This window comes from Manis javanica, chromosome 11, assembly GCF_040802235.1.
Source record: "Manis javanica isolate MJ-LG chromosome 11, MJ_LKY, whole genome shotgun sequence".
NCBI classification, from domain to species: Eukaryota; Metazoa; Chordata; class Mammalia; order Pholidota; family Manidae; genus Manis; species Manis javanica.
In genome coordinates, this window is record NC_133166.1 from 105,189,730 (window position 1) to 105,206,875 (window position 17,146).

Below are 17,146 nucleotides of genomic sequence, written 5' to 3' on the forward strand. Positions count from 1 at the left end.
TATCAATGATACCTTATTTTTTTAAAAAGTTTAATAAAGATGTGACCCAGATGCAAAACAAAACAAAAAAGTTCTGTCTTAGAGATGCACACTGAAATAGTGAAGCAGGAAGTGATACACCTGAGATGTGCTTCAGAATACTGGGAGGATGGGAGAAACATGGCTGGGCACACGGGTGAAACAAGATCGGCCAGGCCACCGTGGAGGCTGGGCGGCAGGCGCTTTGAGGTTCGCTAGGCTGTTCTCTCCATTTTGTGTACAACTGACACTTGCCATAATAAACAGGTAAACAGAAGGAGGAGGAGGGGAAGGGGAATGAGATGAGGGAGTCAGGCAGAGGCGGGGGAGGGTGGGCAGGAGGAGCACACGTGGCAGGGCTGCAGCGCGGCCCGTTCGCCCTTCGCTGCAACCGGAGCGCAAGTGTGGAGATGACGCGGACGCAGGCACATGGTGGGGCTCCTGCGTGCCCAGTTAGGGGGCTGGCCTCCATCCTGACAGCAGGGGAGCCGCTGGTCGGACTGACATTTTAGGACGCTCTCTCTGGCTGCACCACAAGATGGCTTGAAGAGAGAAGTAAGACAGGAGGCAGGGAGACCAGCCAGGAGACAAGAGGTGCTGGTGGCCCCCAGCGAGCAGCGGCCCTGGGGCGGTGAGGGAGCTGCCCTGGCACATTCTAGGACAGTGGGGAGAAGGAAGGTGGTGAGGGGGCAGGCTGGCGCCCCGCATCCGGGGGTGGTGAATGCAGGCAGGCAGAGACCTGCTCTCCTCCTGACGTCTCTGCTACTGATTCTCTGTTAGGACGAAGACCGGCTACAGAATTTTCAAAACCCAGTACAAAATTAGAATGTGGACCCCTTTTTCAAGAATAATTAAAACTTTCAAGGCAGAGCATTAAACTGAACACGGTGTCCTTCTGAGCATGTGCTCTGGGTGACTGCAGAGGCTGCAGGCCTGGGAATCCAGGCCTGATAAGGCCACTGCAGCCGTGTCTGCTTAGGACAGGCAGGCAGGAGGGCGGCACAGTGGGAGCCGGCCCTGCTCACAGCCCCAGGTAGTGAGAAGACAGAATGTTCCTCCTGTCACCCCTTGGGACCTGAGAGGGACCCAGCTGTGGGACGCGTAGCTTACATTTAGGTGGGTCTTACAATGTTTTCCAAGCTTGAACTGGGATAAAGTACAGAAGCAGAAAGTAAGCATTTCAGAGAGCAGAATGTTATAGTGACTTGTTTGTTTTTATAGATTTCCTGGCTTCTCCAAAAATGGGGATGCTACGGGCTTCCCAGTATGAGTCACCAGACCAGCTGGCAGAGTGCCTAGGTCTGCAGAGAGCACTGGAGCCGACCCTTGGCTGTAGGGAGACCCCTCGGCCCCCGGAGATGGTTCTTTATAACTTCCAAACAGAAACCCAAGTGCACTGCCCACCAGCGCGGGCCTTAATGTGGCACCTCCCCTTGGAACCCCGCTTCTTTCTCCACTGGCGTGAAGTGCAGAAGCCCTTTCAGGGAGAAGTAAAAGCCTGGGCAGAATACAGACGTGCTGCGCCCTCCCTCCTTGCTGATGCCTCTTGGTGGCTCCACCGGGGAGCAGGCACCACACCGCCCACCCACCACCAGGTCTCCTTCCTGCTTCTTATTTAATGTCCCTTTCACAAGAAATTCTTGCCCTCGAACACTCAAAGCACTCAAGAGTCGCCATACCCTTTGGCAGACTTCAGTGAGACATTCAGTGAACAAGTCCAGCCACCCAGTTGGCACATCCCTGCCTTTCCCTGAATATGCCTCCCCACCCCATCATCCACAGGGCAAAGCAGACTCCAGAAGGGGCAGCCCTTCCCCTCCGTGCAGCCTGGGCTTGAGCAGGACTGCTGCAGGAAATGTCCTCCTTTCCCGGGTTCACAAGCCCCTCGTCTTGGCCCCTACTCCAGGCCCCCCGAGATCGTCCTGGGAGGCAAAAATGAACCGTAGAGTTTATGTTTATACTGGAGTTGGAGGCGGGGCCTGAGACCCTCTCGGTCCTGCTGGGCACATCACCGGGGCCAACTTGTAATAACTGGAACAGAAGAGTGGAGGGGCAGGCCCCATGCAGCAGCTGGCACAGACCAGCCGGGCTGCAGGACGGGGCGCCACCAGCTTACACTGTCTCCACCCCCACCCCATCCCTTTTTGCCGCCACTGGCCTGAGGGGTCTTGTTTCTTTGTCTTTTTTTCCTATGAAACTGAATTATTGAAAGACAAATCTTTTTTATAAAACAACTTTTGTTTTACCTGGTCATAAAAATAATTTAGACATTAGATAATATGTTTGGGAAAAAAAAGTCAGATTGCTACCTCACATCATACTTTAAAACAAAATCCAGCTGAATTAAAGATCTAAGCTAAAACCTCTCTAGGGCACAAATCAAGGTGAGCATTTACTGGGAAAAAGGAGGAAGGAAGAGCTTCCCGAGTGGTGAGAACATCGCTGCGGACAGAGCACAGAGGTGTGGCTTCCTGCAGGAACCAGGAGCAGTACCAGGAGCGGTGGACGGGGCTGAGCAGAACTGGGGGTGGGAGGCAAGGAGCAGGCCCTGGCAGAGGTGAGCGGCAGGGTCAGGACAGGCCTTGGGGGTCCAGACTTCCTTCTGAGAGCACTCGAGCGCCTCCGCAAGGTCTGAGGCAAGGAAGTGGGTGGGCAGGTCTGTTCTCTAGAAGGTCCCTGGGGCTGCAGAGCGGAGACTGTCAGCAACACCGGGCAGAAGGCGACAGTGGGCTGGGCTCGGGGCACGTCAGTGAGGACAGGAGAGGGACTCACTGGCACGGTGTTAGGGAGGTAGCATCAGCGTGCAGGAGATAAGGGAATAAAACTGTCCTTATAAAATAGGTCCATTTCACAGCTTTTCCCCCAAATCTCCGGCAATGGGATAGAAGGGGTGAATGGGCACAGAGAGGTCCACATTGCCCCCCTGCTCCCCCCATCCTCTTCCCACCAGGGTTTCTGCTTTGAGCCAACAGATGTTTGGGGGAGCCACTCACCAGAGAGGGAACAGAGCAGGGGCAGAGACGTGGCGGGGAGAGATGGGGGGCTCCGCCCTTGAGATACGTGGACACAGGCAAGCCAAGACGTTTATCGGACAGTCGGATACAAGGGTCTGTCTGAACCTCTACAGTGGTGCCAGGCTTTGGGAGGCATCCAGACACAGGACACAACTGATGCCAGTAGAGTGGGCGAGATCACCCAGAGAGAGGGTCTAAAGGTGAAAACAAGGGAGGCTTAAAATAAGACCTTAAAAACACCCACATTTAAGAGGTACACAGAGGAAGGTGGCCTTCGGGGGGGCTGGGAAGGCGTCTGAGTGGGAGGAAGACCATGAGGCGGGGGAAGGAAGCATGTCTGAAGGAAGGGCCTGGTCCACAGTGCCCGGTGTTGCCCAAGCAATGAAGCAAGATAAAAAATAAAGGCTGTAATCTGATTTAGCAATAAGAGGGTCAGTAAGGATCTGGGAGAAACTGATTCCCATGGCATGTTGGGGGCTGAGGCAAGATCGAGTTGGATCCGGCAGTGACCAGGGACCAAAGGAAGGACTGTGCGGGGAAGTCGGCGTGGGAGTGGCAGAGACAGAAGGCAGCGCCTGGGCGGGCTGCAGGGCTGAGGCGGAGACCGGGCTGCCCTGGGAGGGACGTGAGCATGTTTACTAGGTGGTAGGAAGGAGCCAGGAGAGAGGGAGAGGCCGCAGCTCAGGGAGAAGGCGTGGGGGCCCACAGGGCATGGGGGGCCTGGGCAGGAGGAGAGGAGAGGAGCATGGAGGTGAGGCTGCAGGTGTGACAGTGGAAGTTGGAGGGTTCCACGGGGTGGTTTCTATTCATTCCTAGGAAATAGAGATGGGGGTGGAATGGGACAAGAAATCTGAGGAGGAGGGAGAAAGAGGCAAACAGATGCTGTGGAGGCCCGGGAGAAAGCTGTAAATGAGGGAATCTGGACCAGTAACGCCGGCTAACTCTTGCCAAGAGCTTCCGTGCATTCAGCACCGCCATAGAGGCTCCATGGGAAGCACTTCATTGAAGCCTCACGACGCCCCTGGGGAGGATTATGACCCCCCAGCTCAGAGAAGAGCAAAGTCTAGACACCTGGCATTCTGACCCCAGAGCAAGTGCTCAGCACCGGCGTCACCCAGGAGGGCCAGGCTGCAGAGTGGATGGGCGGCCCGCCCTGGGCGGGTGCTGTTTGCCCAGCATGGCTGGCAGTCTGCCAGCTTGACACACTGGACAGGAGAAGAGGTGCAGCAGTCAAGGCGGGGGTTAGGGAATCAGCATTTGGGTACCTCCCAGCACCACTGCTTCCGGGTATATGCCCCAACAGAACTGAAAGGTGAGAGTCCAGGTGTCTGCACACCCATGCCCACAGCAGCATTATTTCCAATAGCAAAAAGGGGGAAGCAATTCAAGCGTCCAGCGCTGGATGAATGGGTAAGCCAAATTGGCATATACATGCAATGGAACATTATTCAGCCTTAAAAAGGAAGGAGAATCTGAATGTAAGTTTTTTGAGGTGTCCTGGCTTAGCAGGGAACATGCAGCAGGACTTCAGCCTCACTCTTGCCAACGTACCGTCCTCAGCCCCAGGGCTCACTGGTAATTTCTAATGACTGAGTTATTAAGGAGACTCCAGCCTTGTCCTGAAAGATGGTTTGAGTAGTGGCCCAGAGAGAAGCCACTAAAGAAAGGAGCTAACAGATGACTTGGCCTGAAGCTAGCAATTCTCTGATTTGGTAAAACAAACATGATCTCTCCCCAGCCGCTCTGTACTTTGGGATAAAGAGGGAAAGATGAAGAGTAAAATGACCACCAGTGCCCTCCACACCCACCCCAACCTCCCACCTCTGGCCCCAGGGGGCTGGTCCCCTCCTTGTTTACTGCGTTCCTTATGGCCCGTCACTGGGGGCAGCTCGGGGAGCTGGCCTGGCTTGCCTAGCTGCCTCTCAGCTCCCGCCCCTTCCCCGGGCTCTGAACATCCTCAAGGCGGCCGCAGACCCAAGGGGACTTCTCGGGGTGGACTCCGGGAGTGCTGCTTACACAGGTTTGGCCCTGCAGCCAAACCTGACGTTGGACCAGCCTGGTCTGGACCCAGGGCTGGGAGAGAAGGGGACGGGAGCTGGGAGAGCCACCAGCAGAGGGCACACACTGGACGGGTGCCTGCAACCTGGGGCCCTGAATGAGATTCTGTCTTGGCTTGGTCTCCTCGGAAGGGGATGTGAGTAGCTTAGGAACGCTCGACGGCTGGCCCTGCTGAAAGGCGGAGCACAGGTCTCTTTCCAGGGGTGCGTGGAGTCACATGCACCCATCCTCCTGTAGCCTGTCCTCTTGTCTGACCCTGGCTGGGTCTGTCCTGCACCTTGTACGTGTGCCTGGTGAGCAGCTCTCAGTAGCCCTGCTCACGGAGTCCCCACTGGTCTAAGTGGGACAAGTGGGGGTGGGGGTGGCTCTGGGTGCTGGGTGACAGAGCCGAGAAGGCCCAGGCCCAGAGTTCTCAAACCCATGGCCAGACAGGACGCCAAGCCCGCGGGATCTCTAACAGCGGCAAGCAGGAGGGCGCCCCTTTCACCTCCAACACCCACCTCAACGATAGTTTTTTTCATCACCCACTTATTTGTGCTCAGTTCCTTAGTCTACAAAGTTTCTTTATCTTCGTCATTCCAAACTGACATTTGGCTCCATCTGGTAGCCACCGTTCACCCACTCATCCATTCATTCGGCAGCTATCCATCAAGCATCTACTAGGTGCCAGGCGCTATGCTATCTGCTGGGGATCCAGCGAATAATAAGTCATAGATTGTGCCTGTGGTCTCATGGGACAGAGTGACAGGGACCAAGACAGGGGAGGGAGGAAAGGATGCATCTGGGCTGCCTGCAGGGCACAGCTCTGCTTAGTTCTGGGACTGCGTGGGCCTGGGCTTCTCAGCTCAGAGCTTACCAGGTGCACACAGGCCCCCAGGGGCTGCCCTAGATGAACCCAAGGAAGCCCTTTCTCTTGACCCACATTCTTTTGGGGGACCAGGAGACACAAGTCTCTAGCATTGCTTGTCTTGCTTAGTGGACGTGAATTAGTTCTTACACTGTCACGACCCCTGGGCTTCAGGCTGGGGGCAGGCGGCAGGCTGTCTCTGGTGTTGAAGGACCATACGGGGGCCAGGCCCGGGGTCTCTTGGAGCCTGACACCTGTCCATTTCTGATGTTCTCCACACGGATTATTTGGGGATGGTGTACTCCAAGTATTTACAGGGCATCTGTGACATGTAGGCGCCCATGCTGGGCATGCTTACGCTCCCTCCCACCCTGCTCAGGGCTGGAAGCTCCAGAAATGCAGTCGTCACTAGCCTCAGCACAGCAAGGTGGTTCTGCAGACCCTACATCATGATACAGTACCCAACCCCAAATTAGGAACTCCATTTACAGCCCATTTCTTAGGAGATTAAGTATGCTCCAGTTATGGCAGGAGTGAAGTGTACACGTGGGTCTTTATGTACAAGCCCTCGAACACCCCTAAGAGTATGTTGCCAGTGATGGGAACCCAAGAGGGTGAGGTTAAAGCCCCACTCCACCCTCACTCCCCACTGCTTTCCCCTTCTCCAGCCGCCCTCTGGGGTCTCAGTCTCCCCATAGGCCGCTTACCAGCTGGGAGGGGTGATGGAAGGGGGCTCCACAGACTCATCCCGCCAGGACCCAAGGAGACAGTCAATGCTTCCCCACACTGGGGGGGCTGTGAAATAGGGGAAGCAGGCCAAGCATGATCCAGCAAAGGGCAGGGCTGGGAAGCTAAAATAGGGGGTTTCTGGGAGGCGCTGAGGCTTTGTCCCTAGGTCACTGCTAGAACAGGAGTCAAGGAACTTCAGTCTGGGAATGGCTGAGGGGGGCTGCGGGCCTTTTTAGGGAGGTGGCAGTGATTCTGCAGGGACCTGAAGGGACATTCTCAGCTGGAACAGTGACTCTCAGACAGGGCGATGACTGCTCTACGGGGTCCACTCCGTTAGGCACCCTCTGCCACATGCAGTTGATGCCATCTGGTCCCCGTTTGCCACGCCCCCCTAACTGTGAGGGTAGGACTGTGTCTTATGTGGCGCTGGGTCCTAGGATGGCGGTGGCACATGCCTCCTGATGCCTCAGTCAGTGAGCGGGTGAATGAGTAGGGCCAGGAGGAGCCTGGTGGGCTGGCGCTAGGGGAGAGACATCTCTGTACCCCAGGCTCAGGGGAGGACTCCAGTCCCTAGTGCTGGTTGTCACTGTTAGTGGGAGTGGCCCCTCTTCCCCTCACACTCCACCCCTGCCTCTGTCACCCTAGACTTGGGGTGGGGTTGACGGAGACTTCCCCAAGTAACCTGGGCCCTTCCCAGCTTCTAGTCCTCTGGGCAGTTGCCAGGGTTTGAGATGTGGTCCTTTCATTTTCCACGTTAAAGTATAAAATGCAGTTCTACCACCCACTAGGCAAGTGCTTCCTTTCAGCTGCTGAACAATACTAGGGCACTGAGCAGGGGAGCCGGAGGGCCCAGAGGGGGTGGCGGGGAAAACCCTCCTGCCTGCACTTCTCATAAGGGAAGGCCCCAGATTCATGGCAGCTTATCTCCCACCCAAGCGCCTCTGGGCATCTGGACCTTGGGTTGGGTCCTGGCTCTGCCACCTGCAATCCATAGAGGTGCTCTAGATTGGTCAGTTCCATCTGGCATCTGAGACAAGGTTCAGAGAGGGTAAGTAACTCACCCTAGGTCACACAGCTATTCGGGGGTAGAGGTGGTATTTGCACACAGGCCAGCTGCCTGCAGAGCTAGTGAACTCTCATGCCTCTGTAAGGAGAACTTTCCAGAACAATTCCTGACAGCTGGGGAGGGAACCTGTAGCCTTCCAGGGGTAACATCAGTTGTTGCAAGACCTGTAGTTTTGTCGGATGAGCTGGCCTTGGCCTCACAGAGGACTCCTGCCCCACAGATCTCAAGGGAGATAGGCACTGGCATCCCACCCAGGACTGCCAGCCCAGGAATATACTTTCCCCAAAAGGCAATTGACCTTTCCGAAACTCCTTGTCAGGAGGGTATAGAATCTTCCCTGGTACAAGACAATAAAGAGTTGGCACTCGACGCAGAACGGGGCAGGAGGCCGAGAAATGAATCTCCTTGGTCCCCAGAGCCCTGCTAACTGCCCTACCCTTCATGCAAGCCCTGTGAAGGGGCTCCAGCTGGTGGCCAGTCGCTCCCTGCCCACCCTTGTACACAGATGACCCTGGCAGCTGTGGTGCCTGATCACAGAGGTCACCAGGTGGCTGGAGGGAGTGGAGCCAGAGCCCCCACCCTCTGCCAGCACAGCCAGATGACAGGGACTGGGGAGGGTGACCTCGTGCTCTGAGACAGGGTGGGCAGCAGTGGGTGGCACTGGGACAGGACCAGAAGGAGCAGGACTGGCACATGCCACACGTTTCCCCGATGCTTCCTGGTAAATAACCCTGATCCTGGAGAAATGGGAAGTAGACCACAGTCCAGAGCCAAGGTGGGAGTGCCGCCTTCCGGTGCGCTCCCCTCACCCAGTCACCGAGATGCCGTCAGTGCCCCCAGGGGCCTCAGCTAAAGCCTGGGGAGAGCCCACTGAGAGCAGAGTTGGGGACCCCAGAGTCCCTGCCCTCAGCCTGGGGCTCCAGCTGGTGTATTCTGGACACTTTCAGACAGAAAGCCTGCGAGACTGTCACCAGGCAGCCCTGGGAGACACAGCAAGAAGCTGGCCTTGAACCACTGGAGTGGGCATTGCCTTAGCCATGCTCTGGAGAAGGAACAATGTACCTGCATTTGTGGCAGCACTGTCACAGGTGGGGCACTGCCAGCCAGTCCTGCCCTCCGTGGTTCTGCCCCCTTCTAGGCAAGTGGCAAGCCAAACATTCCCATCCCTTTTGCCTCCCTTTGGAGAAGTTCTCCCGTGCAGATGCCCGCGGGGTAGTCAGCACGAGCGAATGGGGCACAGAGAGCAGTACCCAGTGGGTCCCAGTTTCTGGGGACTTGCTGAGAAACAAACAATTCTTTTCCCCTCTCTCTGTGGTCATGAAGGTTGTAAAACGCTCTCTGTTCAATCAGGTAAGACTTCTAGAGGAAAGAGCGTCGGAAAGGCCAAGGTAAGGGAGAGATGCTGTGTTCCGCCCATCCGAACCCACCAGTCATTCAACTTGGATTCAAACCCAAGTGACAGACCCAAGGCAGCGATGTGGCCATACGCCTGGAGGAGGTGGGGGAAGGGAGCTGCTCCCACCTCTGAGCCTGCCGGCCAGGCCACTGCAGTGACCAGAGGTCGCTAGAGCTTTTCAGAGGCCATCCTCTCCACCCCCCGGCCTCCATAACCGATTCCCAAACCCCGCCCGTGGGCTTTCACTAACCATAAAGCTTTTCCCAAAGAGGAAAAGAGGAAAGGAAGTTACTGCTGCTTAGGTCTCTCCTTGAGAAGCCCTTGCTCTGTGGAAGTCCTCCGTTACATCTGACCTAAGGGACACATAGTTGAGTGCGGCCTCGAGACAGGAACACAGGCCAAAATAACCTCTGGAGGTCACCAGGGTGCACCACCAGTTCTAGGAGCGAGAGAAGCCGGCCTGGCCTCCCATTCAGATCAGCAAGGAGGCAGCGCGGCCCTGGGTGAGGAGCCCTGGGTGAGGAGCTCCACTCAGCAGAAACCGAGCCCGGACGCTGCGCTCCTTCTCCTTTTAAGGCAACGTCTAAGCTCTCAGGACTACGAGCTGCAACAAGCCCCAGCCCCACTCATTCCTGGTTGTTTGCAGGAAACCGATGATTAATCAGCCACCCCCCCTACCCCAGCCCACCAGCCTGTTTTTCATTAGGTTCTTTTTAAAGGGTTGGCACACCTCGTACAGAACAGACACACAGCAGATCCAAGCCAAGCGGATCCCGGCGGGGCAGCACCCTAAGACGCGGTGGGGAGTAATCCTGGGTGACGACCAGGCGGGAGGTCAGGTCTGGGCTGTCAGGACAGAAAGAGGCTTAGGATGCTGGAAGGAAGGAGCCCTCCTGGGGGGCAGGAAAGGGTCTGAATTGGAGTCCTGGGTCTCAAACTGGGCGGGGCTGCACCGGGAGAGGAGCAGGCAGCTCCCAAGCTTCTCTGGGCAGCAGAGCGTACAGGCACCTGAGGGATGTGGGCAGGCTGGCAGGTGGTGCTTTTGCCCCTGTGGAGAAGGTCAGAGAAGGTGCAATTGACTTGGTGGCTGCTGGCCAATCAGGTCTGAAACCCAGGGCTTCCTGACCTTGCCGGGCACAGCTGGTTAAGTTACAAATTCCCTCCCAGTGAGGCCTGTGCCTGTCACAGGAAGCCTGCAGAGGCAAGCTGGGCAGTGCACAGGGGGCTCTGAGGAGCTCTGCACGGGCCGTCTGGGAGGGAAGGAAGGAGGGGCTGGCAGGAGTCTTGGCCCTGGGGGCCCGAGCACTAGCGTGTGGGCTGCCCAGTCCTCACCTCCGAGCTCCTAGGACAGGAGGGAATTCCCTGGCTCCACAGCGGGCAGGCGGATTAACAGGAGTACCCCGAAAGGGCTGGCCCATTGGGCTTCCCCATTTCATTCTTTTTGCAGTAAAGTCACCCCCATTTCTGCACCCAGCCTTCAAAAGGTGACCTGAAGGGTCAGACCCATTCTCTGGGAGCCAGAGGGCTGTGGGGGCTCTCTGCCCCTTCTCCATGGGCACAGCCCCGGCGAGCGCCCCCCTTGCGGCTGGCCCTGGGGCCTGGGGGGCGCATTCCAAGGCCCCATCTCACCAGGCCCTGTGCCCCTTGGCTGCCTGTTGTGCTTCTAGCAGCGAAGCCAAGGACTTTTGCTGCTAAATAAACCCTGGGGCTGGTCCCCAGCGGCATGTGTTTGTGGTGCAGGTACAAACTGTTTCCACAGGACCCGCCCGCCCTGTTCCCTCTGGGAGGGCTGGCAGCGAGGACGGGCTCACCCACGGTGGGCGGGGCGCTGCCTTTCCACCCGTCCTCCTCTTCCCATACCCAGACCGGGGGCTCTTGAAAGACAGAGAACTGTTGTCATGATCAGGCCATGGTCTCTTCCTCCTAAAAAACCTTTAGGAAAGGACATCACGATGTCCCTCGAGGGCCTCTCCCGGAGTCGAACAATCAAATCTGATATTGAACCTTAGTTAACCCTGCCGCCCCCTCAGCTCCTCTGATGGGGGTGCGGAGCCAGGACTGGACTCCGCAGCCTCGTGGAGGAGGAAACGGGTCCCTGGAGACGTGCAGCGTGACCCGAGCTGCAGGTAAACTCAAGCCTCTCCTGCAGCTCAGCTGACTCCCTCCCCAAGCCTCCCTGAATACCTTCTCGGTGTCTGTGGGTTCAAAATGGAGTCACCGAGCCCTGCACCCCAAATCCAGCAGAGTCCTCCGAGGTCAGGCCCTAGGGTTCCAGGCCTCCTTGCACAGAGGTGTTTTGTTGTTTATTTTTTTACCAAAAATCAGGACACTATTGTGGTTTTTTTCAAAAAGCCACACATATTTGATGTAAAGATACATCAAATGTATCTTTCATTTGACATCAAATGAAGTCTTTCATTCTGATTTATAAATACCCCTCACTGGTAAAATAAAATCTTAGCAGCCCTACGTTGGTTCCTCCAGCATTTTTTTTTCTGAACAGGTATTAGTATAACCCCAGTCTGAGAACCGCTCACCTGCCCTTGGCAGCAGGCTGGGCCCAGGTGAGGCCCTGGCACCCAGAGGAGCACAGGATATAAGGGGCACCAAGAAGCTCAGGGATTGAGATAATCGGACATTACAAAAAAATCAAATTTACTGCAGAAAAAAATCCATGACGAACAAAAATGCAAAATTTTAAATAAAGACAGGACCAGTATTAGCAAGTTTTCCTGTTGCCTCAGGTCCCCACATGGCTGAGCAGGGCAGCACCTGCAGGCCCCCCTCTAAGCCACCGGGCGGTGAGGGGCCGTCGGCGCTGGGCCCGAGGACCCTCGGGGGGAGGCACCGCCACGGCCCCTCAGGTGTCCCTTGGCCCTCTCAGGACCCTGGGCTCTGCTCTCTGCGTTTGCTGTCCAGTGCTTGGTGCACTGTGGCCTCAGGACAGACGGCCTTTTGGGGGTGCAGGGCAGCTATGAAGCGCTCCCCACGCTTGTCCCCATACTCACTCCTCTCTCTCCACAGCCAGTTCTTCATGTTTGTTTTTCTTTCCTGAATTCTTAGGAAAGCAAGCAAGTGGAGACCAAGACAGAGGCCAAGAATGGAGAGGAAAGGGGCAGAGATGCCAGCAAAAAAGCCCCGGGCCCCCGACAGGACGCAGCCCTGGGGAAGGAGCCAGAGAGGGGCGGCTTGGAGAGAAGCTTCTCAAGAGACAAGGATGCAGCCGAGGGCAGGAGCGGGGACAAGCCCAGGGAGGGGAAGGTCGTCAGGGGCCTTGACAGGGGCCGGGTCAGGGCGGCTGTGGACAAGAAGGAGGCGGGCAGGGAGGGGACGCGGGAGGAGAGGGCGGCCGCCCCCAGCGAGGAGGAGAAGAAGGGGGGCGGCAGGGGCGCCGGCCTGAGCAGAGACAAGGGCCGGGAGACGGAGGACGTGAAGGAGACGACGAGCAGCCACAAGGGGCCGGCCAAGGGGAGAGACCCCAGAAAGAGGGAGGAAATGAAAAGCGGGGCGCAGGCAGACCCCAGGAAGCAGCAGGAGAAAGTGAAGGGCGGGCACACTGACCAGAAAAAAGGGGATGAAAAAGTCAGAAAGGATGAGCCCCTAAGTGAGCAAAGGCCCAAGGAGGAGGGCCAGACCGGATCGCCAGAACAAGCAGCCCCCTGCTCCCCGCCGAAGCCCTCGGAAGGGCCCGCCGCGGCGGGAGAGGAGGAGGCGGCCCCCAGCATGTTCGACGAGCCCCTGGAGAGGGTGAAGAACAACGACCCCGGGGTGACCGAGGTGAACGTCAACAACTCGGACTGCATCACCCCCGAGATCCTGGTGCGCTTCACCGAGGCCCTGGAGTTCAACACGGCCGTCAGGGTGTTCGCGCTGGCCAACACGCGCGCCGACGACCACGTGGCCTTCGCCATCGCGCTCATGCTCAAGGCCAACAAGACCATCACCAGCCTGAACCTGGACTCCAACCACATCACGGGCAGGGGCATCCTGGCCATCTTCCGGGCGCTGCTGCAGAACAACACGCTGACCGAGCTGCGCTTCCACAACCAGCGGCACATCTGCGGCGGCAAGACGGAGATGGAGATCGCCAAGCTGCTCAAGGAGAACACGGCGCTGCTCAAGCTCGGCTACCACTTCGAGCTGGCCGGGCCGCGGATGACCGTCACCAACCTGCTCAGCCGCAACATGGACAGGCAGCGGCAGCGGCGGCTGCAGGAGCAGCGGCGGGCGCAGGGGGCCGGCGGCGAGAGGGGCCTGCTGGGGGTGCCCAGGGCCGGGGCCCCGGCCAAGGGCTCCCCGGGACCGTCGCCGCAGCCGTCCCCGAAGGCCTCACCCAAGAACTCGCCCAAGAGCGGGGGCGCCCCCGCCGCCCCGCCCCCGCCGCCCCCGCCCGCGGCACCCCCCCTTGTCATGGAGAACCTGAAGAATTCGCTCTCGCCGGCCACCCCGAGGAAGGTGGGCGACAAAGCCCTCCCCGCCCAGGAGAAGAACTCCCGCGACCAGCTGCTGGCCGCCATCCGCTCCAGCAACCTGAAGCAGCTCAAGAAGTTAAGTAGTCGGGGGCGCGGCCGCAGGACGGATGCAAAGGGGGGGCTGCACGTGCATCCTCCCGCCCCCAGGCAGGCCACAGCCGAGGTCCCTTGGAGGGAGACGCTCGCACTCCGAGCTTCTAACCTCTCCACCCCGCAGACGGACTTGTTTCTCCTAGAAACGCAGTCTCTACACAGCAGTTCTGCTCAGGGCCTTCCTTTAGGTCTCTCCCCCACCCCCTCCACCCCATTCCCAAAACGAAATGGTCTTTGCTTTACGAATTCCCTCTTAGGACCAGCCAAGTCCTACAGGTCAGTTTACCCCTAAGGTCTCTGGGAGACACAGCGCGCAGGAGGGTCCGCCTGTGACTACCGGGTGCCAGGGACGCAGGGGTCATCCCTGGAGGGTCTCCTCCAGGCTCCGCCTCCCTGGTAACAGGTCGGCCACTCACCCACCTGACTGGAGGTGGCAGCTGCCCCTGCCCTGGCACCAGCATCTGGACCTGACATCATGACGTAAAGGACGACCTCGGTTATAATTCCGGTGGTCATTTGATGACATCCCATTTTTGCAGAAGAGGAAAAATGTTCACTCTGTGTCAACACCTCACTTATTCTCTCCACAGACGTACATGGAGGCATCTGGCTTCCAGGGAGAGGGTGGCGAGACGACCCCCCAAGGCCCCAGGCTGAGCTGCCCTCTCTAAACTGTCCACTTTGCCCCTACAGGTGGAGGTGCCCAAACTCCTGCAGTAGGACCAGGCTGCCAGCACCAAGAGGGCCCAGCCTCGCCTCCCGGGGCCGCCTGCCCCCGCCCGCCCCGCTGCGGCGGTCCCCAGGCTGCCCTGGCGGGGCTGCAGGCCTGGCGCGCGCTCGAAGAAGGACGCCTTCTCTCTTCTCCCTCTTCTCTTCTTGTCTCTGAGGTGCTCCAAAAATATCTTTTATACCTGGAGCTGTTTCTGGACAAGAAGAGCCCTTTTAGCACGTCACCGGGAAGTGGCAGAGCCCGTGTAGCTGGCAAGATGTCCCAAGGGCCCACATGACCAGCCCACCCCACTGCCCTCCAGGGCCAGGATTCAGGCCTCTGAGGAGCCCTTGGGGCAAGGCTGCTGGGCTGTGGCACTCTGTGTGGGGCAACGGCAAAAGATTCGGGGCCATGAGGGCCCAGGGAGTGGGAGGAGAGGCTGAGGGCACCCCAAGCCCCTCCTGACTACCCATGGCAGGGGAAGCTGGCCTGGATGGGCAGTGCCTGGTGGGGAGTGGCTCCAGATGGGGGGAGAGGGACAGACAGCAGCTGGACCTGAACGTCTGATGCCAAAGCAGACATTTTCCTCACGCCTGCCTGCTGTTGTATAAATAGCTGTGTATCTGTTTCTCCGTAAGATTTTGATAATATATGCAAGCCTTTAGCCATGGATGCCTGTGCACACCTCTGTGCTGTGCCACGGGCCTTGATGCTCACCCTGATCTCCCTGGAGGGCTCTAGAAACTCAGGTTCCCTCACGTGCCATCCCGAGCTGACCACAGAACAAGTTTCCATCTGCAGAAAGTACAGTGCGAGGGAGGGATCTGCTCCCTGCACCCCCTGTGCCTGGAGTCACTAGCCAGGGCTGCTCTTGGGGTGACAGGGCAGAGTGGAACACAGGGCCCTGGGATGGCTATATTAGGCATGTTCAGGGGAGGCTCATTCCATGACTCTTCCTAACTGTGGGCTCAGGGCCAGCTCCCCACAGCAGCCACAGGCCCAGGAAGCCAGCCTTAACAGGCAGAGATGGCAGCCACCATCTGGGGAGAGGACCTACGCCAAGGTACCCATCACCCCCACCCCCGGCCCCTGCTCACGGTTTGCACTCTCTGCCAGAGCTGCGGGCTACTCTCCTGCCCTGATAGCGCCCCCGCCCCTTGGTACTGTGGAACTGCCGCCTGGGGTCTGGGCCACTTGTAGGTTTTTCTGGCTCCAGGTTTTGCCTCAGTGGCAGGGAGCGCAGCAGTTTCAGTCTTTGGGGTAGAGGTGGGTGACCCTGTCAGGAAGCAAGGTCACTGTGCTAGGTGTGGCCAAAACCAGAGGGCTGACTAGTCCCCAAAACAGAGCTCAGATCTCAGGATGCACCCTGCCCCCACTCCTCCCCACCCATTTGCCTGCCTCCCCCCCCACCCCCCCTGCCCAGGAACCTAAACAAGGGTGGGTCCCAGGAGAGGGGAGCCAGACACTTGCTGCCTCCTGGATGAAAGGGTGTTAGCTGGCGCTGAGCCCGGCCACGGCTGCCATTTACCCTGTGTCTGTGGGTGCTTTAGGGTGCTTCAGCTGATCCTTCAAGTCTGCGAGGTGCGTACACGTATTATCTCCATTTGCAGATGACAGTTTGGCCAGAGGTTAGCTAACACGTCCATAACAACACACTCCGATCTCCCGCCCCTAGCGCTACTTCTGATAACAGGTCCCTCTCTTCCCCTTCCTGAGACGACCCTGGTGATGGTGCCCCAGGAAGCTCGAAGCCTAATCAAGCCCAAACGACCAGTCCCCAGATCCTACGGCGCTGATACAGCCAGTCTCCTTAGGAAGCCCTTTCTACCAAAAGTAAAACAAGATTTAGTCAGATTAAAAAACAAAATCACACCTTCTACTGTGCACAAGCTGCCAGCGCAGCTTCCTCCGCGCTCCCGGCGCCCCTGGGTTGGGCGGCGGGGCCGAGATGATGTCATCCTCCCGCCTCCCGTGCCTTTGAACCTGGTGCGGGAGCGCAGCGCCACCTGGCGGCGGACCGCGTTCTAGGCGCTCCGGCGGCTTCGGGGTCGGGCCCGGGCAGCGCCAGGAGCCCGGGACGGCGGGGCGGGCGGCTGGCACAGAGTGGGGCCACGCGCCACCCGGGAGGAGGGCGGGCGATGGGCACACTGCGGACGCATGTGCTCAGGGGTGGGCTGAACCGCAGGAAAGGGGCCTGCACTCCGGCCGCGCCTCCCGCCGCCCACCTGCCCCAACCGCCTGGCAGACGCCCGGATGCCCTTCATGCAACCAAGGCGAAAGAGTCGGAAAGCAGCTATCCTTGCCCAGCGTCCCTTATGCAGGGAAGAAAATGAGGTTCAAAGGGACCAAATGCCCTAACAAGTTGATGAATCCGATTCAAACCGAGGTCTCCCACTGACCTGGGCCAAGAGGCCCCCACTGGGTGCCCCCCGCACCGCCCCCCGCGGGCTGCCCCGTCACCTCCATGGTTCCAGCAGAAAGTGCTGCGCATCGCCCCGTCTGGCCGCGGGCCCGCTGGCTCCTGCCGCTGCGCCCGGCTCCCTGCCTTCCGGCCCACCCAGCAGGAAGTGGGTTCGCGGCCTTTCCGCCAGGCCCTAGTGGCCGCCCGCGATGGGCTCAAGGCCCTGGCCCTGGCGGGGGGCGCGATGGCAGGCGCAGGCAGGGGCTGCTGAGGCACTCACCCACTCCTCAGGTGCTGCGAGCCCCGACATGGCCACTCAGGTGGCCTTCTTTGAGAAGCGTAA

General features: G+C 58.6%; 1 protein-coding gene and 1 long non-coding RNA gene across 2 annotated transcripts in view; one reads left to right on the top strand and one right to left on the bottom strand.

Annotated features, from left to right (window-relative positions):
* Nucleotides 1–14,053, top strand: part of LMOD1 (leiomodin 1) — a 33,473-nt gene extending 19,420 nt beyond the window's left edge. The window contains exon 2 of the mRNA XM_037015193.2: nucleotides 12,192–14,053. Within this exon, the coding sequence (XP_036871088.2) occupies nucleotides 12,192–13,985 (1,794 nt within the window). The 3' untranslated portion in view covers nucleotides 13,986–14,053. The remainder of the gene's footprint in view (nucleotides 1–12,191) is intronic.
* LOC118971837 (uncharacterized) lies at nucleotides 686–10,374 on the bottom strand. Its single transcript, XR_012122952.1, has 3 exons — nucleotides 9,859–10,374; nucleotides 3,012–3,226; nucleotides 686–2,700 (listed from the first exon to the last, which is right to left on the bottom strand). It is a non-coding gene; the product is annotated as an uncharacterized lncRNA (long non-coding RNA).
* Nucleotides 14,054–17,146: the final 3,093 nt, after the last annotated feature.